The sequence below is a fragment of the Galeopterus variegatus genome, unplaced genomic scaffold (assembly GCF_000696425.1).
Source record: "Galeopterus variegatus unplaced genomic scaffold, G_variegatus-3.0.2 Scaffold143, whole genome shotgun sequence".
NCBI classification, from domain to species: Eukaryota; Metazoa; Chordata; class Mammalia; order Dermoptera; family Cynocephalidae; genus Galeopterus; species Galeopterus variegatus.
In genome coordinates, this window is record NW_007726254.1 from 141,020 (window position 1) to 162,831 (window position 21,812).

The 21,812-nt window shown below is 47.2% G+C and overlaps 1 protein-coding gene across 1 annotated transcript in view; it reads right to left on the minus strand.

The window, feature by feature from the left end:
• Positions 1-21,812, minus strand: part of DNAI1 (dynein, axonemal, intermediate chain 1) — a gene marked incomplete at its 3' end in the record, with an annotated part of 59,153 nt that overhangs the window by 14,329 nt on the left and 23,012 nt on the right. Inside the window, exons 2-12 of the mRNA XM_008591045.1 lie at positions 20,196-20,228; positions 18,332-18,430; positions 18,045-18,125; positions 13,413-13,539; positions 13,029-13,144; positions 12,661-12,780; positions 11,587-11,646; positions 10,145-10,279; positions 6,352-6,436; positions 2,172-2,289; positions 1,832-1,875 (exon numbers count right to left, since the gene is read on the minus strand). Of these exons, the coding sequence (XP_008589267.1) occupies positions 1,832-1,875; positions 2,172-2,289; positions 6,352-6,436; positions 10,145-10,279; positions 11,587-11,646; positions 12,661-12,780; positions 13,029-13,144; positions 13,413-13,539; positions 18,045-18,125; positions 18,332-18,430; positions 20,196-20,228 (1,018 nt within the window). The remainder of the gene's footprint in view (positions 1-1,831; positions 1,876-2,171; positions 2,290-6,351; positions 6,437-10,144; positions 10,280-11,586; positions 11,647-12,660; positions 12,781-13,028; positions 13,145-13,412; positions 13,540-18,044; positions 18,126-18,331; positions 18,431-20,195; positions 20,229-21,812) is intronic.

The following is a 21,812-nucleotide window of genomic DNA, read 5'->3' on the forward strand; positions in this document are numbered from 1 at the left end:
TGTAGGCGGTTCCTATAGCTCGCAGGGCACGTTTACTTCTTTTCTCACAAATGTGCCTCACAACTGCCCTGGGATGGAGGCCTGGCAGGCTGTCAGCCTCCCCATGTCACCAATGAGGAAACCAAGGCTCAGAGAGGCTTCTGGCCCCAGGTAACACCACTGGGAAGTGACACTCCAGGAAAAGGTCTGTTGTTGACTGTGGGCACCCACTCAGGCATGTGGATGTGGCTAAAAGGACCGATGAAGGACAAACAGACCCTGGGAAAGTGCCTGCCCAAAGGAGGCTGCTGGGCCTGTCAGGCTTGAGGTCATCTTTCATGGGAGGTGAGTTCCTCTTCTCTACTGTTCCTGACTAAGGCTCCCCCTTCCCACCCATGGACAGCCTCCACCTGACCCCAACCAGCTGACCCTGCTCTGACCTGGTGGGAGGAGAATGGGGCTAGTATTGAAGCAGTTTCTCCTCCCACCTTCTGGGGAGCCTCCCACCCCCACCTCAGTCCTGGGCAGAGAGCCTGGGCTGAGAGCAACCTCACAGGGGGGTCCACACCCACTCCTGGGAGGGCCTGCCCAACCCCCAGGCACTATTCCAGGCCCAGTAGCTGCAGCAGAAGAGGAGGAGGAATGTGCTAGTTCCCTGCCAGGGGAGGAGGGTGCTTCCCATTTGGCAGCAGCCCACCCTCAGGACTGGGGACACAAAGCAGGCATTTAGGCCATCCTCAAAGGCGGCCCAGACCACAAGACTGGGAGCAGCTCCAAGGTCTCCTCCCTGAGAGGAATGACAAACACCAACTCCTCCTTGCCCTCCTCTCACCTCCCCACCCCCATCAAAGAATGGGAGGACAGGCGGTCTGAAGGGCAGAGACCAGGAGCTTGTATTCCTGCCAGCCAGCAGCAGCTTGGAGAATGGAAAGGTTTTTCCATTTGCAGAAGTTGGTTCTTCCAGCCAGAGAACAAGCTGTTGGCATTGGGGAGCTGCAACTAATGCGAAGTGTAGGGCCCTCTCCCGTTAGGAAGGGGAAACGTCCAGGCCAGCACAGCGGTAGGGGCTTTGGCTGGGACTGAGTAACGTGGGGAAAGCAAACTGCCCAGACAGTTACTACTGCGTGCTGCCTCCCTCCCATGGGTGGGGAATAGGCAAGAACTGGAACACCCTGGCCAATAGTGGTCTCCCAGGGCTAAAGGGCCAAGGGATGAACCTCAAGCACTCGCCCCCAACCCATCCTCGACCCCCATGCCAGGGTCTGATCAGGAAGGCCCGATGAGGAGGCAGAGAAGGGGGCCTCCATCACCATTCCAAAGTTGTGGTTAATATCCTGCCATCTCTCCTTGGGATGCCTACACCAGTCTCCTAACTGGTCTGTCAGCCTCCTGTCTCATGTCTGCACTTCCTCCCTGCACTGGTGACATCCCAGCCCTTCTCTAATTCCTTCAGCTATTTCCTCCTTAGGAGAAAGTCCCAGCTTCTTGGAATGGCTTATCAAGCCCTTTGAGGACTGACCCCGACAGCTTCATTTCCTGCCACCATATCTTTCGTGTCTCCAGACCTTTGCACATGCTGGTCCCACTCCCAGAAGTGCTCTCCCCGTCTTTCTTCACCAGAATAACTCTTTCAACTTGGCATATTCAGCTTGGTACTGTACCTTCCTTTATCTAGCACTAATTGCCAGTGTGACTGTGGGTCTTCTCCATTAGACTGTGAGTCCCCCTGAGGGCAATGATTGCATCCTAGTCAACTCTGTATGTTTCACACCTGGCAAAGAGCTCTACCCAGATCAGGTACCTAATGTTTGCTGTTTGCATGAGCAAATGAATGAATAGCCAGATCACTTACAGGAGCCATGTCCCACTGCAAACAGATCCTTGTACTTTGGATTCCTGCAAAAGAAATATGAACCCATTGGCACAGGGAATGAACATGACCCTTCCATGAACACGGGCCTTCCCATGGGCATTGGTGCTTAACTACACTGCAGACATCTACTGTCCAGCTTCGCCCTCAGCAACTGGGAAACCTGAGATGATCCTGCAATCCCATAAGAATCCCAGTGCCATTTTCGCATACTGCCATGTTTCACACTCAAGTTAGTTAAGTGCAGTAGAAGAGGCCACTCAGGGCTTGGCACGCAGCTGACACTCAGGGACTCTGGGTTTACTGCAATTCCTACACTTACCAGCAGAGGGCGGTGACGGCCAGGCGCTTGGCTTTGTCGTTTTGGAACTTCCAGAGCGGCAGCAGCGTACCCTCCTGGTCCCGGTATTCGTCAGCAGCATCTTCATAGTACTTAAAATCTTAAGCACACACAGGCAGTCAGCCCATTTTATGGCAAACTCAGATCCATCACTAACCGCACCTCCTTGGGCAAAACAATGAAGCTCTTTGTGTTTCACAGTGGGAATAACAACAGCAGCTACAGCAAAGGACTGTGGTGAGGATGGATTAATTGACCGAATATATGTAAAGTGCTTAGAAAAATGCCTCTGGCACGTAGTAAGCTCTCTCTACGTGTTAGCTATTGTTATTGTCATCGTTGTTGTTGGAGGTAAATCACAGTAAAGCAGCCATGTTTGCATGGATAAAATCCCAGGTTTGTGGCCCTTGGACCCATGAGTTTCCCTAATACTTCAGAAGGCTCAGATTTGAGCAGCCACATTTCATAGGTTCAGCTGCCAGGGGCTTATTAATAGTCCTATTCAATCTACATCCTAAGTGCCTAAAATGCAGCCCATCTTCATATCCACTGCCAAGCCTCACTATAATGAAGCTGACCGGATCCCCCCAGGGGTTCCCCAAACTCAAATTCACCTTCTGCCCTCAAAATTGTCTCTGCCTCCCATTTTCTCTAAGTTAGGTAAAAGCCCCATCCTTGAGGTTGTCTAAATCAGAAACCTGAGTAACACTTGATTGATCTCATCATTTCTCATATTTTCCTTCTGATTATCTTTTTAATCCATTTGCTTCTCTTGAAACCTATAGCCACTGCCCAGGTTCAGGCCTCAATATCCATCACCTGCATGACTACAACAGTCTTCTAACTGGTCTCCTACCTCCAGTAACTCCTCCCCCAGCCCACGTTCCACAGAGCTACAAATCTGAGAACAAACAAATCACCTCACGACACCACCTTCCCTTCCCCACCCCACTGAAACCCCTCCATGTCTCTCCATGCACAGGAGCTCCTTGGTCAAACCGAGGCTCGTGGCCACTGCTTCCATGGCATTTCCACACCAGCTGTGCTTGTACCCTCTATATCAAATAGTCTATATATCAAACATATCAAATGAGTCAAGTCTCACCAAACAAATCACCTCACGACACCACCTTCCCTTCCCCACCCCACTGAAACCCCTCCATGTCTTTCCATGCACAGGAGCTCCTTGGTCAAACCGAGGCTCGTGGCCACTGCTTCCATGGCATTTCCACACCAGCTGTGCTTGTACCCTCTACATCAAATAGTCTATATATCAAACATATCAAATGAGTCAAGTTGTCTCAGGGTTCTTTGTGTTTCTACATGCTGTTTCATGTCTAAAATGTCCTGCTCTTCCTGGCAAACTCCTACCCACTCCAGATCCAGATCAAATGCCTCCTCCTCTGTAAGGCCTTCACTTTCTTTTGAGCAGAGTTAATTTCTTCCTCTATTCCAGCTCTGCCTCTCCTCTACTAAAACATCTGTCACACTGAGTTGCCTCTTTTTATCCTTTTGCCTGTCTTCCCCACCAGAAAGCTCCTGGAAAGCTGTCATCTCTGGGTCCTCAATACCTAGCACAGGGCCAGCCACAGAGCAGACACACAATGACTGTTCAAAGAATGCAATGAAATAAATAAACAGAAGTGAGATAGTTCTCAGTCTTCTTTCCAAGCAAGGGTGACCAATTAGAAAATGAATCTTTTCATACAACCCAGTCAAGGACATGCCCAGGCATTGCCCCAGCCTCTCTCACAAATCCCCACATTTTTTTTTTTTTAAAGATGACCGGTAAGGGGATCTCAGCCCTTGACTTGGTGTTGTCAGCACCACGCTCTCCCAAGTGAGCGAACTGGCCATCCCTATATGGGATCCGAACCCATGGCTTTGGTGTTATCAGCACCACATTCTCCCGAGTGAGCCACGGGCCGGAGCTACAATGCCCACATTTTGATGTTTCTGGTAGTACATTTCAAATCTCAAAGATGTCTCAGAACAAAAAAGAGTGGTCAGAGAGGCATGAGCCTTGATCACATCAGAGTTTCCCGAGCTCAGGTATCTTTGAAAATACTTAATTTCAGAGAGGAAATTAATTGGTAACCCTTCTCTATTTTCACTTCTCCTTTATGGTTACACTTTCCCAAAGGGAAAAGAGTATGCAATTAAAAAAAATCAAAGTTCAATGCATTTTTATGTGACTGTGTTCTTACAAATGAAAGTGGTTCACCAAGGCCAGTTTCTCCACGGATGTTAATCAGGTTTGCAGCCCTTTGGTGGGCCACTTGCAGAGGCTGCATTTTAGAAAGCCAAGTTGTGTGAGTGACAAATTCATTCATAGCTGCTGTGTACCCTGACAGCTTTGAAAAGCACTCAAGGTCGTTTTCCAGCCTGAATGATAACAAGGGGGCTTGTTTAGGCTGCTGCTCTTGGAAGTCCTGGTTTCTATGTCCCATGGGTGACCAATGAGCATCAAGTCACCAAGAAGAGCTCTAGGCTGTCAGAAAAGGAGACCAGCCAGCAGGGAGGAGCTGCCAAGTCTGGGGAGGCAGCTGCTCCAAATACATGCACAACCTCATAGGGAAATACAAGCCACTTGGGAATGTGCTGTTCATGCCATGGAAAGGATTCCGTTGCCCTGGCACTGTCAAAGACACCAGAATTTCCCAGGCCCTTAGGATTTAGGCATTTCCAAATCAATCTTTCTTTACCTCATCACTAATTAATCACCAGGAAGGATCTATTGAGTGTGTTTATTTGAAATGTCTCCTCCAGCCCAGTAGCTTTGTAGTCTAGTGTGACGTGCTTAGGCTATGTTTAAGGGGCCTGTGTTCAAGTCCTGATTCCACCACTCACACCTCACACTAGCTGTGACTTTGAACAAGTGGCAACATCCCAGCCTGAGTTTCTCATCTATAAAATGAAGACAACAATGGTATTCACCTCACAGTGTGGCTGTCCAGAAGAAATAAAGTAATACATGTAGATTGTATAGCAACATGCTTGGCACACAGGCCACTCCCCATGAATGCGGGTGCTTGTTTTTCTCTATTGTAACTGCTCCTTTTTCTCTATCCCTCATGATGCAGGCTGGGTCACATATGGCAAGGCCCATTCCACCCGTCACCTGAACCTCATCTTTACCTCTATCCCTGTCTTCAGCCCAAGCACATCCTCCTCCAGCCTTTCTCGCATCAGGCTATGGCCCTGCCCAAAGAGAGGACCCAAATCTAGGTCTTGAGATTTCTTTTTTTTTTTTTTCCTTTTTGTCTTTTTTACTGACCAGTAATGGGATCGCAACCCTCGGTGTTGCGCCCGCCCCCCGCTCAGCCAGTGAGCGGGAACCAGTCTCCACATGGGATCCGACCCCGCGGCGGGAGCGCCGCCGCACTCCCAAGCGGCGCACTCTCCAGTGCGCCACCGGGCCGGCCCAGGTCTTGAGATTTCTTTTTTTTTTTTTCCTTTTTGTCTTTTTTAGTGACCAGTAATGGGATCGCAACCCTCGGTGTTGCGCCCGCCCCCCGCTCAGCCAGTGAGCGGGAACCAGTCTCCACATGGGATCCGACCCCGCGGCGGGAGCGCCGCCGCACTCCCAAGCGGCGCACTCTCCAGTGCGCCACCGGGCCGGCCCAGGTCTTGAGATTTCTTATTCTGTCTGTCCTCTACTCAGTCTTGCTTGAGGATCCTATAAATGCTAGAAAGTAAACTGCTCTGGGGATCCTCAAGAAGGGAAGAAGGAAAACGAGGGATGAGTGGGAGAGTAAAGGAAGGCTTCAGGGAGGGATGAGCTAGATTCCAAGGGACGAGAGGGAGGATAGCAGAAGCCAGGTGGCCTTGGCTTAGCTTACTCAGGTGTAAGGTAGGGGTGATTATCTCTGCTCTGCCTGCCTCCCAGGATTATTGGGAAGATGACATCAGATCACTGATGTGCAGGTGTTTTTTTGCTACATCACTGTCAGATCTTATCACTATACCCATTGTTTCTTATGACATTGTTCATGGTTGACCCATGTAAGTCTTGTCTCCCCAGTGACATCCAGAGGAGGGGAGGATTATTTTTTCTCCCCTTGCACCTATAGGACCTAGCATGGGACACTCAAATACCAACCTTTTATAAGGGATTTTTAGTACAGGCAAAAATAGTGGTTGCCAGCACTTCAAATCTTACCTTGAGCAACGTCATCATATGTATTCTGGTTGACCATCCGTTCCACAATTTTAGCAGCTTGGGACACTTTGGTGATATCATCACTCTGTAAAAATATAGAAGCCATGGGGTCCTCATAAGCCAGCATCTGGCAAGGTCATGTGCCCTGAGCCATACCAGACTTGGGGATGGGCTCAGCAATGCCTGTCTGACACTACCCACCCAGATAGCTCTGTAAAAGTATCTCTGCCTGCCTCAAGGCCCAACTCACCTACCACTCCCTTACAGGAACCCCTACCTCACAAGTGGCCCAGGGGTCTGAGGTGACATACCTGGCCCCTGGATAGAGCCTGCTACATGCTCTTTCATTTTGAGATTGTTTTGGAGAAGGCCTATGAGCACAAGACAGGGCATCAAAGAGAGCCCAGGAAGGGTATTGGAGGGAAGAGAGCATACAAGGACAGGCTAGAGGTTTTTTTGATGGGGACAGGGACGTTTCACCAGCTCAGGGAATGACACAGATTGCCATTAAGGGCCTCTTCAGAGATCTTCTGGTTCAACTTCCTTATTTAGTCAAAGGTTGAGGAAGACACAGAGGCCCAAAGAGGGGAGAGACACACTTGTACACACGGAGTATGAGGCAGAACTGAGACTCCTAATCCCAGGGCCCTGTCCACTGCCCAGACCAAAGAGAAAGCAGGAAGTTTCACATCAGGGAAAAATGACACATTTCAAACCAAAAAGCAAGATTATCATTGTGTGAAATTCCAAAAATCCACAAAGTGAATCACTTGGCAGGTTAATAGAGGAGCATAGAGTTTAGGCCAGGTGGCAGGAGTGAACCAGCCGAGTGGCAGCCCCCCAGAGGGGGCCCAGGAGGCCAGGCCCATTGGATCTCCCAGGAGTGGCAATATCACGCAGTGGTTAAGAGAATGAGTCCTAGAGCCAGCAGACTTGCATTCCAGCCCCATCCCACTGATTAGGAGCTGGGTGACAACTTTGGGCAAGTTACCTCTCTGAGTCTTAAGAGTCCTCATGATAAAATGAGGATGGATGCTGTCATCTGCCTCAGAGGGTCATTGTGAGGATTAAATGCAATAATACACGTTCTTATTTAACCCAGTTCCTGGTGGTGATGGTAGCAGTGGTGTCAAAGGAAACATGCAGACTAGTGCCATGGCGGCTTATAAAGAGACATCTGGGGAACTGCTCTTTGAGGGCCTTTTGTCAGACCTAGAACTGATTCCAAGTTTATCTCAGAAAACTGACTGAGGAGGACATCCACTGGAGTCTTACAACTACAGTCCTTAGAGTTCCCCTGGTCGCAGCTACTCCCTCTGCTCCCTGACCCAAAGCAGGAATCCTCTCCCCTCAGCAGCTTCCTGGCAAGCTTGACTCCCCATTTCAGACAGCAGCTTCTGTGGTCAGCCAGCTGAAACCTTCCTCCCTGGATCTTCTACCTATGGTCAAAACTCTGTCCTCTAGCATAAGGAATTGTGTGTCTGGTGATAGGTCCTCTGATGTAGGACAGTGCCTCATTCCCCCAAGTCAGCACTTCCTCAGGTGACCCCTTCCCAGCCCCATCAGCCATGGCATGCATATTAATGACAGCAATAGCAACCACCTATTGATCAGTTGCACATAAGTACTATGTTAGGGTCTACACTTACATTATCTTGGGTTCTCATGACAATCTCACAAACTGGGTGTCATTAGGATGTCTTTACAGATGAAGAAATTGAGGTTTCAGAAAAATCCAGCTAATAAGTGGCAAAGCCAGGATGCAAACACATGTCTGTGGACCCCTAGGGCTCATGCTCTCAGCCCCACACAGCCAGCCAGCCCTTCCCAGGCTGACTACCCTCTCCTGATCCTGGGAGACTCAGGGCTCCAGGTGTGCTCTGAGGAGAGAGTGCAGTGGATTATCACCTCTCTTGTTCTGGGTACTATGCTACCTGAGCAGCCAATCTCTTTATTGGTTCTGACTGAACTCGTGGCCTTCAAGCCCTTTCCCCCTTTCTGCCTAATCTTCCAAATCAGACAAGCTTGCATTCATGTCTGGGCATTAATCATTAATGAGACAGAAACCTAAGGTCCACCACTGAGGACTTTCTTACAGGGTATCATGAAGTTATTCCCTTTTCCCCCCTCCTGAACACTTGAGTTTTATACCAACGTAATCAGATCTGGGTTTTTGAGGAAGGGGTGTCACTCTGCTCAAGCACTGGACCTGGGAATAGGGGAAGGTGACTTGCCACTCCCACTCTATTCCACAGACAGCCTGGCCTAGTAGTTGGGATTTCCAGTTAGATTCCTTTGGGCAGAGGTTGCACTGCAAGGCATTCATGGGGCTGGGGGAGTGTATGTTATACCTCACCCCCAGTGTCCTGCCTCCACTGTGGCTTCTTGGTCCCAAGGGCTGGAATCTGCCTGTATCACAGCCTTCCATGTCAGCCAAGCTGGAAGAGGCCAGTGTGACAGAGGGAGGTAGTCTCTCCTGCCTGAGGGTGTTAGACACCAACCCTGACAGGGTTTAAACTCCAGGTCAGTTTCCAGTGTCAGCCACAGGGACTTTTCTGCTGGTTTCTGAGTCCTGGTGACTGTCGTTGGGGTTTCTGCCACCATCAGTCCCAGCACAGAGCCCATAGCCAAGCCCTTGATGGATCTTCATGTTAACCCTGACCTTGGCCAGTGGCCTCTCTGAAGCCTCTCATCTCTAGGGAATGGTGAACGGAAGCCAGGGGTCTGCACAGGGCAGTCTTCAAGACAGGAACTCTATCCTTCACCTCAGAGTTCCAGTACCCAGCATGGCCACGATCACTGGGTGTTTGGTCAGTGATTGAATGAAACCAAATTGGGAAAGTTCCTATTAAGCCAAGGCAGGGGACCCTCAAACTTCCCCTAAAATGTGACATTATCGGGTTATGGAGCAGAGAATTGAGTGGAAGTGGGCATATCTCAGACAAATGAAGTAGAAGTTCCTGTAACTGATCTGGCTTCTGTTCTGGAGTGGAGCATTACCACTTCCCCGAGAGCTGTTGTAGGAACTCTCCGAGGTGCTGAAACCAGCCCCCGCTTCCTATGGACATTGTCCCTCCCACCCCATTGCAGGTCAAACCCACTGTGATCTCCACACTGGGACTCTGACCCCTACCCCGATTTCTCTCTGTTGAAGGGACAAGTGTGACCCTCACTGCAGTGACTCCCTTGCATCACTGTAACTCCCATGATGATACCCAGACCATGCTGGCTACACTCACAGTAAGCCTCCCAACTAGGATGTTTATGACTCCTGCATGGCTCCTCATGCTAAACCCATCCCAGGTGGCCACATACATTGACCTGATATTGATGGTATCTGTGATCATCTCTGATCTGACTCCTGGCCCTGGAGACTCATCTACAGTATAAGGCGCAAGTAAACCCAAGGACTGAAAGTCAAAGATCATCTCACCCTCCCAGACTCCAAGAGCCTTTGCCCAGGGAAGTGATGCCTTATCCTCACATCCCATCCTGGTCAGACTCCTCAGATCTTCCAGGATGCACACACTGCTTTCAATAAGGTTCATGTCTTTTGTTGCCCCCTAGCCCAATAGTCCTGAATCCTTGCTAGCATCCAGACATGTGTTGAATTGGGGGGAGGTGTGGAATGCCAGAGGCAGTTGTAGCTCTCTTCACAACTTCCTCCAAGAAAAAAACTACCTATACCTCAACAATATCCCCACTTTTAAGTGTCTGTGAAACCCTCCCAGACAGCCAGGCTTCTGTCTACCCCCCATATTCTTTGACAGAGCTGTGGGAAACATCACCAAACCTGGGACTCCATAGATGTCAGCTTCCTCATGGCTGTCTTCCCCATTTTTTTAGCCACAGGTGTCTTTGCCTTCTCCTTCTCTTTGGTCTTTTCCTGCTTCTCAAGCTCCTCTACGTAGGCATCATAGATCTCCCACTAGGCAAAGGTGAGATCAGAGAGATCATCACGGGGCATGATCTTCACCCAGCCATCTCCTCTTTAGCCTTTAGAGCTTGAGGAGTTGGTCATGTTAACCCCTGTCACATGCTTCCATAGTACCCTCTACTTGGCCCATTGTAATTATGTGTTCAATGTCTGTCTTCCCTGCTATCCATTAGCTCTGAACAGAAATCAAGAAGCTCTCAGGGCTCATCTGAGCAGACCTTATCCTGAAGCCCAGGGGCTGGGCCTTAAGCTGGAGATCAACATTGTTTAGCCTGCACTCCCTACCAGGCAGAACAAATGGGCAAACATCAGGCTAGCTCACAGTTTTGTTGGTGATTTATAAGACTCTGAATTAGGAAATTTTAAAAATGTCTCCCCCTGCAGAGATGGAATAAACATACTGGCTCAGGCTGTCTTTCTACAGCACTGACCACACTTTAGCATTAAAAGGAGATAAACAAAAGGTAAGGAAACCCCTGCTAATGGTATTTGACAGCAAGAGAAGCCCAAGGGTAGTAGCAGAGGAAGCAGCAAGGATCTGTGGCTGGGAAAATGCCCCAGATCACATTGTGTGCTTCCCAGAGCTGGGCAGTCACTGCCACCTGGAGGCCAGGTAGGCACACCTTATATTTAATAATTCACTCATGGGCTAGGACTCCATGCTGCAAAGTACTTCAATGTTTATCTCATTCAGAATCCTCCAACAACCCTGTGAAGTGGCTTGTCATCCTCCCTTGTCAGAGAAAGAAAGGCATTAAGGGTGACGTGGTTTGTCCAGAATCTTACAATAGAAACAGCAGAGTTAGGGCCTGAGTTCAGGTCACCTGGCACCATATCCCGTCCAGATCAGCGTGGCTATCCGGGAGAACTTGAGGGGAAAGGAGGAGGATCTGCAGGAAGACTCAGTCTGCTAGGAGGGCAGGGCCAGAGTGCTAACACTTCAGGCTCAGCTACAGGGTGCCACAGGCTCCAGAATCCATGGGAACAAACGTTTTCCCCTGGCCCTGGAGGAAGCTCCAGAAGCCATGCCTGTTTCCAGCTTGGACAGCCTTGCTCTGGGTACATGTGGCTGGTCCAGTGCTCACTTGGTGGTGACCTATCACCTGAAGTGTCTTGTGTTCAGAGCTTGGATACTCAGGACAATGAGCAGGGAGGTGGTTGGAGGAGGAGGGCAGACAGCCAGAGGAGTCCTTGGCCAGGCCATTCTCCTTTGCTGCTGAATGAGACAAAGATGCACGGGGGGGTTGGGGAGTGGGGGTGGAGGCAGTGATGGATTTCATGCTGACCCAAGGTCTTACCTGATTGGCTGTGGCTGAAAAGTTTGTCCTGGGAGGAGGCTCCATCTGGCATTCTCGATCCTAGAGATCAATGACAGCAGAAAACCCACAGAAAGCCCTCAACCCCTTCTCACTTAACCTACAGTACATCCTTAGGAGAAGAATTTTGGTTGGAGCTGAGGGAGGGGTGGGACACAGGGCTGTGGAAGTAAAGGGAGGCTGGGACAAAGGATTGAATGATGAATTTGAAGCCCACACTTTTTTCCCACTCTGGCCTCCTTCAGAAGAAGATGAAGCTAAAAAACAGGGGCTGCAAAGCCTGATTGTGCCAGTTTAACCAAGATAAATTCCAAGTGAGGGATTGACAGATCTGCAAGAAGCAAGCCCTAGGCACAGAGGTCAGCCTCTGGCAGGCCATTGGACTAATGTCCCTCACCCTGAGAAGGCTTCTCTCTAATACTGGGGTCTCTGGCTTCACCAGGGGAGTGTGCTCCATCCCCGTTGTCTATCACCCAGATTACCGGATGTCAGAGTGAGCACCACACAGGTGATGAGGTCCTGACAAAAACTTACCCTGTAGGCCTCACCCTCCATCTGCAGATTCATCTCTGTAGAACACCACCCTCACTCACATATATGAATCTCTTACCTAAAACCCTGAGAGGCTCCCTCAGTCTGGTTCTCAGGATCCTCCATACTTACAAGTCAGGGAATCTTTCTGGCCTTTTCCAGCTAGTCTACCATCAACTTCAGTCAAACTGGCTCCTAGGTCCTTTGCTCCAGCACATTGTGGCCCCCTCTCTCCTCCCCAGGTCCTGATTTCTACCCCTCTTCAAAGCTCAGCTAAAGTTTCAGCCTCTCAGTGGAGTATTGGGGGCTCTAGCCTCCTTGCTACTCCCTCTGAACTCCTGTCTGGATGGCTTACAGGGACCTGAACACACGGTCCCAGCTCTCCTTGAAGAGATAAACTATGGTGTCTGCCCTCTCACCCCTGCAAGGCTGAGGGGTGCAGAGGCCAGGGTCAGGTCTGATTCTTCCCTGCCATGCACAGTGCAGAGCTGCAAAATAAAGGGGCTGGGATGGGGGCTGCTCTACCCGAAGAGGGTTGTTGAAGGTCTGTGAGGCCCTCTCACTGAAGTTGAATTTGTTAGTGAGCTTTCGTTCCTTGGGCTGCTTAGGAGTCATCAGTTCTTCTTCCATCACATTTTCAGCTACCTAGAAATAAAGACCCAGAGGACCAGGACTCAGCTGTGAGAAGGAGGTGGCAGGGAATTGGGAGTTGGGGGGAGTCCTGTGCTGGGATAGGATGCAGGTAAGAGAGAATGATGCTGCTGGATGCATTGGCACCTGCAGTCTCTAACTTCTCACTTCAGCATCCCTCCTCCCACCCCTGAGTCATCCCTGAAGTCTCCATCCACAGCTCATGCTGAAAGGGGAGGATGGAGTGTAATATTATACTGTACCCCAGTTACAGGCACATCGGTTTGACTCTCAGCTTCAGTTTCTGCTTCTTTGGGCTCTTCGTCTTCTTCAAAGTTTTCTGTATCTGAAAGCATCACCTTGACAGACTCCTGAGAACCTTGGTAGGATATTGTCAATGAGCCCAAAGTGCAGGACTGCTCCCCCAATCTCTGGCAAGGAGGGCCTTCTTAGGTCCTGCCTTTCAGACCCTGCCTGTCCCCCAGGTTCTCGTTGGCCTGAGTATTCATGGATTAGCTCCCAGACCTATTCAGGCAGCCAGCTATTGTAAAGGCTCTACAAAGTGGCCTACGGATCTACTCCATAGAGTGACCAGAGAAAGGGGATGAGGCTCAGGGAAGCAGCCTCAGGCTGGCCCAGAGGTCTACCTGCCACTAACTCATCGCGGTAGTGCTGTCGCCGTCCTTCATCCGAGTCTTTGGGGACCAGGTTCCCAACCTGGCTGAAGTGAACTGCTAGTTGGTCCACAAAGCCAATAAGCTTATATGTGCCTTCCTAAGAAGAGAGGGAACTGAGTCAGAACAGGAGTCCCCAAAAGGGTTGGAGTCAAAATGTAGTCTGCCTTCATTCTCTGAGGCCAAAGACAGTCCATCTTGTTACAGTAAATATAACTCACCGAATTCTCAGTTAACTGGAAGTTTTTACTGCATTTCAGTTTTAAAAAGAGGAAGCAAATGAAATCAAATATTTTTTAAAGTTTCTGTCAATGATTTGTTTTAGAATACCTTCCTTTTCTAACTTCAAAGAGCTCCAGATTTACGTATCACCAGCTCGGGTGCCTTGTCTCCTACAACCATGCCAAGGAATCCCAGTTCACCTGCCTCACCACTGACCCTGGTCAGATCAGACATAGTCATCAAACACATGTGGCATGACCCTCTCTCCACTGTACTTAGTGGGTTCCAGGGCTGGATAGATCCTCAGAGACAGTCAAATTCCCAATCCCCCTGTTCCATACAAGAGGATCACAGAGATTCAGAGAAGGTTTGGGTTTGGCACTTGTCCAGGTTGCACAGCAAATGAGAAGCAGAACTAGGCCTAAAGCCCAGGCAACTTTATTCATTTATCCTTCAGCAAATAAGTTTTGAACAGCCAATATGTGCCAAGTATTTTCTAGAGGCCGGGAATACAAAGCTGAGCAAAAGCAGACACAGTCTCTGCCTTTACAGACCCCACGGTCTGGTTCCTCTGGACTGCCTCCTCATTGATCAGCCTCCTAGCAACCAATAAAATTAACTTTGAGAAACAGGGCTTCTTCTTCTTTTAAAACAGTTCTGTCCAACTCTTTCAAGTTATACAGAAAATAATTATATTTCTATGGCACACTGGGGTAAACTCAGCAGAGGAAACCAGCTCACGGGCTCCAGCTGTACCAGATTTACCTGCCTATGGAGGGCTAGAAGGATTACTATCACACAGGTTGGGAAGCTCTGCCTTAAAAACTCACCACCAAGCCCTTCCTCTCCCAGAAACTCAGATGGATGGAGAGACGGGACAGTGAGGTGGTTAAGAGCATGGTCTTCGGAGCAGGTAGAATTGGGTTCAAATCCTTATTCTGTCCCTAATTATCTACATGACCTTGGGCTTAACAACCTAAGCCCTAATTTCTTCACCTACAAAATAAGGATAATTTGCACAATAGTTGTAAGTATTGAAAAATAATGGAAACAATCTGTTAACACAGTGCCTGACACATAGTAAGTCCTCAGTATTAATGCTCCACAAAAATAGTAACTATTATCCTGATGAATTTTCCATATAGGTGTCATTTGAGATTTCACCTTCATCCTGTCCCCAGTTGACTGCAACCTTCTTCAGTTTAGGAAAGAAATTCAGACTCCATTGCTTCTGTGAAAGGAGGGGAGGCATGCCTAGATCAGAACCATATGCCTCCCCACTCCAGCACATCAAAGGAAAGCAGCAGCTCTGAAGACTGTTGGATTTCTCAGGGCCAAAAAGATGGAGACTAGCTCTGTTGGAGAATGCCAGGTAGGCCTGGGAGACTGTTGGAAAATTGGGTAAGGTAAGCCTTCCTGGGAGCTTAGGGCTACCCATCTGGTAGTTGACTCAAGGGAGAGTCAAGAGGAGTACATTGAAACCGACAAGGCAGCACCAATCCTCTGACTATAGCATGCCTTCCATGGCCAGCACACTGAGTCCTGGAGAGACCCTCTTTCAGATGTCCAGAAGAGGGGGACAGGAGCCCGTAGAGTGCACCATGCTCCGGCATAACATCAGGGAGGGTGAGGCAGGTTCCCTTTGACCTTTACAGGTTGCCCAAGGGAGGCCATTAGCATAACTCATGAGCAGCACCTTTTGAGAAATACATCTGGATTTGTTACAACCTCTTTGTGGAGAGGTTGACTACACAATCTTAAATAAGAAGCAGTGTGTTTAAGAAATTTTTCACAAAAATAGGTACACAAATGTTCATAGCAGCATTATTTACAATAGCCAAAAAACAGAAACAATCCAAATGTCCACCAACTGACGAATGGATAAATAAAACATGGTATGTTCCTAAAATGGAATATTATCTGGCAATAAAAAATGAAGTACTGACACAAGCTACAACATGGATGAACTGAAAACATGCTAAGTGAAAGAAGCCAGTCACAAAAGACCACATCTTATATGATTCCATTTATATGAAATTTCCAGAACAGGCAAATCTATAGAGACAGAAAATAGTTTAGTGGTTGCCTAGAACTAAAAGGGATGGAGAAGTGGGGAGTGACAGTTAAGAGGCGTGGGATTTCTTTTGGGGAAAGTGAAAATGTTCTAAAATTGATTGTGGCAATAGTTGCACAATCTGTGAATATACTAAAAGCCACCGAATTGTATACTTTAAATGGGTGAATTGTATGGCATGTAAAGTATCTCAATAAAACTGTTTTTTTAAGAAGAAAACAAAAAAAGAAACTTGTTGTCTCCAGGGAAGAGGACAGACCAGGGAGGGAGGTTTGATTTTCACTGATTTTCTTTTCTTAATCTTTTGCAATTTTGTACCATGAGTTTCTATTATACATTCAAAATTTAATACATATTTATTTTTTAAAAAATTTTAAGCAGCAGTGTAATGTTGCTTTGGAGTCAGACAAACTATTCCAAATCTTGCTTTGAATCTTGGCTGTGTGACTTGTTTTATCTAATTTAACCCCAGTTTCCAAAAAATGAAGATAGTAATAGTTCCCGTATCAAGGAAATGTGAGGATTATATGTGATATCCTATGTAAAAGATCTAATATAGGATCTGAGACTGGCGCACAGTAAGCATAGAAAAAATGGGTCTCAAAATAATGAAATGAAAAGCATATGCATCACTTCCACTTTAGCTCAGAATGTACCTTGAAATTCTCCTCAGTCCATTCCCCCAGGAGCTGACCTTGCTATGGCTAAAAACAGTGTTGTCCTCCATAAAGACATGCCATATACATGTCTATCAAGTAAGTGAGAACTTGCCCCACACTGTGTGTATTAAAGGAAGGCCCTGACAGGGTCACCTGCCTGCTTGGCTGTGAAGTCGGGAGATGCTGGGACCCAGAGCCTGCTGGGACTTTCTCTAAGGCAGGAATGCTGGGTAGGGGTGGGGGAGGCCAGCTCCTTACTGTCCAGAAGGGAGTTTGTACTCCACCCAGGTGTCTGGCTGGAAGAAAACCCAGCTTCTGAAGACCCAATAGTTTACATCAGTGAAAAACATGTTATACATATTGGAAAAGTATTTTTCTAACCAAATTATTTATTTCAAGATTCTTGAAGAGAGTGGCTCTGCAGGGCACTTGAGACACTGTAATTAGCAAGATTACAAGGGAGATTCATAAAGACATTTCAAAAATCTCTGGAAAATTCCATGTAAAATCTCAGGATTCTAGCCAATTCTAGTTTAGAAGTAATCTCTTCTAGAACAGCAGAGAGGCTTTTGNGAAAAAATGGGTCTCAAAATAATGAAATGAAAAGCATATGCATCACTTCCACTTTAGCTCAAAATGTACCTTGAAATTCTCCTCAGTCCATTCCCCCAGGAGCTGACCTTGCTATGGCTGAAAACAGTGTTGTCCTCCATAAAGACATGCCATATACATGTCTATCAAGTAAGTGAGATAATGGAAACAATCTGTTAACACAGTGCCTGACACATAGTAAGTCCTCAGTATTAATGCTCCACAAAAATAGTAACTATTATCCTGATGAATTTTCCATATAGGTGTCATTTGAGATTTCACCTTCATCCTGTCCCCAGTTGACTGCAACCTTCTTCAGTTTAGGAAAGAAATTCAGACTCCATTGCTTCTGTGAAAGGAGGGGAGGCATGCCTAGATCAGAACCATATGCCTCCCCACTCCAGCACATCAAAGGAAAGCAGCAGCTCTGAAGACTGTTGGATTTCTCAGGGCCAAAAAGATGGAGACTAGCTCTGTTGGAGAATGCCAGGTAGGCCTGGGAGACTGTTGGAAAATTGGGTAAGGTAAGCCTTCCTGGGAGCTTAGGGCTACCCATCTGGTAGTTGACTCAAGGGAGAGTCAAGAGGAGTACATTGAAACCGACAAGGCAGCACCAATCCTCTGACTATAGCATGCCTTCCATGGCCAGCACACTGAGTCCTGGAGAGACCCTCTTTCAGATGTCCAGAAGAGGGGGACAGGAGCCCGTAGAGTGCACCATGCTCCGGCATAACATCAGGGAGGGTGAGGCAGGTTCCCTTTGACCTTTACAGGTTGCCCAAGGGAGGCCATTAGCATAACTCATGAGCAGCACCTTTTGAGAAATACATCTGGATTTGTTACAACCTCTTTGTGGAGAGGTTGACTACACAATCTTAAATAAGAAGCAGTGTGTTTAAGAAATTTTTCACAAAAATAGGTACACAAATGTTCATAGCAGCATTATTTACAATAGCCAAAAAACAGAAACAATCCAAATGTCCACCAACTGACAATGTAGCAAGTCACTGCCATTCCAAGAAGAATATAGAGGCCCTTGCCCAGGAGAAGATGACTTACTTTGAAGCTGTACCTGACAATGTTCTGGGGTGCATGTGGGTTATTGGCTGTCAGGATCCGGGTGAACTCCTCTTTTAACTCCTGAAGGAGAGAAATACCAAGAGGATCATACATGAAGGGCCCCCATGCCTTCTGAGGTTGGAAGGAGCCCCTCCCCAATCCCCCCAGCATATCAGTAGACATCTCACACCTGAGTTCTGTTCAGGCTCCTAATCAGTTCTATGGAAGAACACATCTCTGAAGCTGGACAAGGTAGAAGCAGCAAGGATAGAAGGTTGCTTACTCACCGCATCAGTCAACTCCAGCTGGTCAGGGGGTCTAACTGTGGCTTTGGACTGGGTCCATTCATCTGTCCCTTCTCCCACTTCAGTCCCTGAATCTTCATCCTGAACCAAAACCTCACATGAGGGTTGGGAGTGTCTGATTTACTGGGATAAGCATGCAGTGCTGCAGGAAGCCTTTTCAATGACAAATCCTCTCAAAAGCCAAGCTCTGCCCCTTGTACGTAGAATACAAAATATATAACAGACCATTCATGGAAGAGTCCAAAGGAACTCCTCAAGCTAGAGTTCTCATTGCCTGGAAGATCATGGCCACCTCCACCCTGGGGGTCAGGGATAAGCTGGAACATTGTGGTGGATCTTTGGCCCCAGTAGGGGGACCAGAAGAACTGGCTCCTCCCTGCTGCTTTCCATAAAGCCCAGAAGCTAATGCCTAGGACCAGCTGCCCAAAGCAGGGCTTTACGCAAAGTGGCTTAGACATAAGAAAGGACATAAAGCTGTTCTTTAAACTACTTCAACTCTAATTTATATTTTGCCTTCCAATCTGCCATCTTAAGGTTCTCTTAAAGCAATACTCTCTTTTCTTGCTTACCTTAAGCCTCACAGTCCCATTAGGTCCTTGGAGCAAAAAAATCAAGGACTAGAAATTTTGTCTTTCTCTGATAGACAAGTTAAACACCTTGCCAAAATGGCTCATGACATATTTAAAAGAATGTTCAGCACCGGGCCGGCCCTAAAGCTGTTCTTTAAACTACTTCAACTCTAATTTATATTTTGCCTTCCAATCTGCCATCTTAAGGTTCTCTTAAAGCAATACTCTCTTTTCTTGCTTACCTTAAGCCTCACAGTCCCATTAGGTCCTTGGAGCAAAAAAATCAAGGACTAGAAATTTTGTCTTTCTCTGATAGACAAGTTAAACACCTTGCCAAAATGGCTCATGACATATTTAAAAGAATGTTCACCCTCACTAGCAATCAAAGACATGCAAAATAAAACAATGCATTTTTCACCAAGAAAATGGCAAACTATAAAATAAACAACCAAACAAAACTAACATCCAGCATTGTGGTTGTGAGAAGACGGGCATCCATAAATTAGCACAACCTTTCTAAAGAGAAATTTGAAAATATTTTTCCAAGCCTAATAACTGTTTATACTCTTTGACCAAAATTTCCATGTGCAGAAATTTATATTAAAGAAATAACCAAGAACATGTCCAGAGATTTAGATGTACAGATGTTTGTTAGAGGATTGGTCACAATAGTGAAAAAGAGGAAACAACTAAATGTCCAACAATGGGGCATGGTTGAACAAATTACGGTATGGTCCTAAGGGATATATGGTAAAATGTTATGCAGTAATTTCAAATGATGCTTTAAAAGTATATTTATTAGCAGGGGAAGATACTCTATTTTATGTAAAACAGGTTATAAAATAACATATATCAGGCCGGCCCAGTGGTGTACTGGAGAGTGCGCCGCTTGGGAGCGTGGCGGCGCTCCCGCCGAGGGTTCGGATCCCATGTGGAGACCGGTTCCCGCTCACTGGCTGAGCGCAGTGCGGGCGCAACACCAAGGGTTGCGATCCCGTTACCGGTCAGTAAAAAAGACAAAAAGGAAAAAAAAAACATATATGGTTTGATTACATTTAAAAGTAAATAATATAATTTTTATATATGCATAAAAATATCTGGGAGGATATAACATCAGATGTTGACTAAGAGGTTATCCCAGGGAGGTAGGTGTAAGTGTGATTTTAACATTTTTCTTTTATCTCGTTTGTATTTCCTAAAAATATATAGCTAATATTTTCAACATGAAAAATGCTATTAGCATCTTGCTGAGAGACTGCGGTGGTCTCAGCACTTACTCTCTTCCTGGTTCCTCTGCTTATGTTGATGCTCTGAAGGAAAAACAGAAACAGAAGGTAAGTCACAGTGAATAGACATGGGAATATCATAAACAGAATTACAGGGAGGCTCCGTCCAGGGATCTTGCAAACAAAGGACGTGGAGCTTTCCCAAGTCTCAGAAACAGTGTCAGTGGTACTCTCCGTGGCAACATGTGCTTCTCAGCCCATCCAAAGAGGTCCTGTATCTGAGGCAACCCCATTTCAGCGTCAGTGGACTGACCTATGAAGAGCAACCAGGTAACTTAGCACTGGGCATTTTTCATTTTTAACTAGTTCAACAAACGTTTTAAAAGCATATTTTAAGTGCTCAGCTCTGTACTAGTCAATAAGGGGAGTTCAAAGGCATATTATATTCATAAACACTTATTTGGGATGAACATAAGCTCTTTTTGAGCAGGTACTTTGTTTGCTTTGTACACTGCTGCATCCCAGCATCTAGAACAATGCTCAGAACATAGTAGGTGTTATTGTATAAATGGGTGAATGCCATCGAAACCTATTAGTCATCATAACCCTGGGAGAACTGTTTTTCCTCTTTGGGCTTCAGTTTCCTCATCAGCAAAATGCATCGAATTAAATACGATGACCTTCCAGTTCTAACATGCTAAAATTTTATGTTCTCAACAGTGGCTCTCTCAATCCAATTTGATAAACAATTTGTGGAGGATTTATTTATGTGTCAGACACTAACCTAAGCAGCGGACAAAGACAGAGAAAGATGAGGTCCCTATCGCAGTTTGCTCAGGGTCCGTGGAGGAGAGATGAGTGTGATCAATGCTCCTTGCTCGCTCGCTCGCTCGCTCACTCAACATATGATCCTTCAAAAGCTGGCTCTGTGCCAGCAATGGAGATGTGTGTGCACGGGGAGCTGTAGGAGTGCACGGGGCACCTACCCAGCCTGGGGTGCACAGCAAAGGCTTCCCAGGGTGGCCGATTCTTAGCTGGGTGTCAAAGGACAAGTATGCATTGATTAGATGGAGAAAATATTTTTCAGAAGGAGAACAGCAAGTACAAATGCAAGAAAAGAACAATGACAGAGACAGTAAAATGTTCCACCAAACAAAAATTCCACAGTGTATATAAAGAAAAGTGTTTCAGATGATCAAACACGAGGGAGATGAGTGGGGGCTGGAGATGTGAGAGAGGAGCTCTCGGAAGAAGCAGGCCAGAACACTGAAGGAGGGGTCAAGGCAGCAGAGGAGCCAAAGAAAACACGCTGGTGGCAGCGTGGCACATTGGAAAGAGACCTCTGCTCCCAGCTCTGTCACTGGCCACTTATCTCATCTTGGGGAAGTCTCTAGGGCTTGATTTCCCAAATGCCAGGTGAGGGAGTTAGACTAGATGGGCTCTGTAGTGGATTGAATGTTCCCCCGAACTCACTGAAGCTTGAATTATGTCCCCCAAGTTTTATGTATTAAAAACTTGGCCCCCACTGTGACTATTGGGAGGGTGGGAAATCCTATGATGGTAATTGAAAGGTGGGGCCTTGGGGAGGTGATTAGATTGTAGAACCATGCCGTAGTGATTGGATTAATAATGGTGGTCAGGGGCGTGGTTCTGAGGATTTTAAAAAGA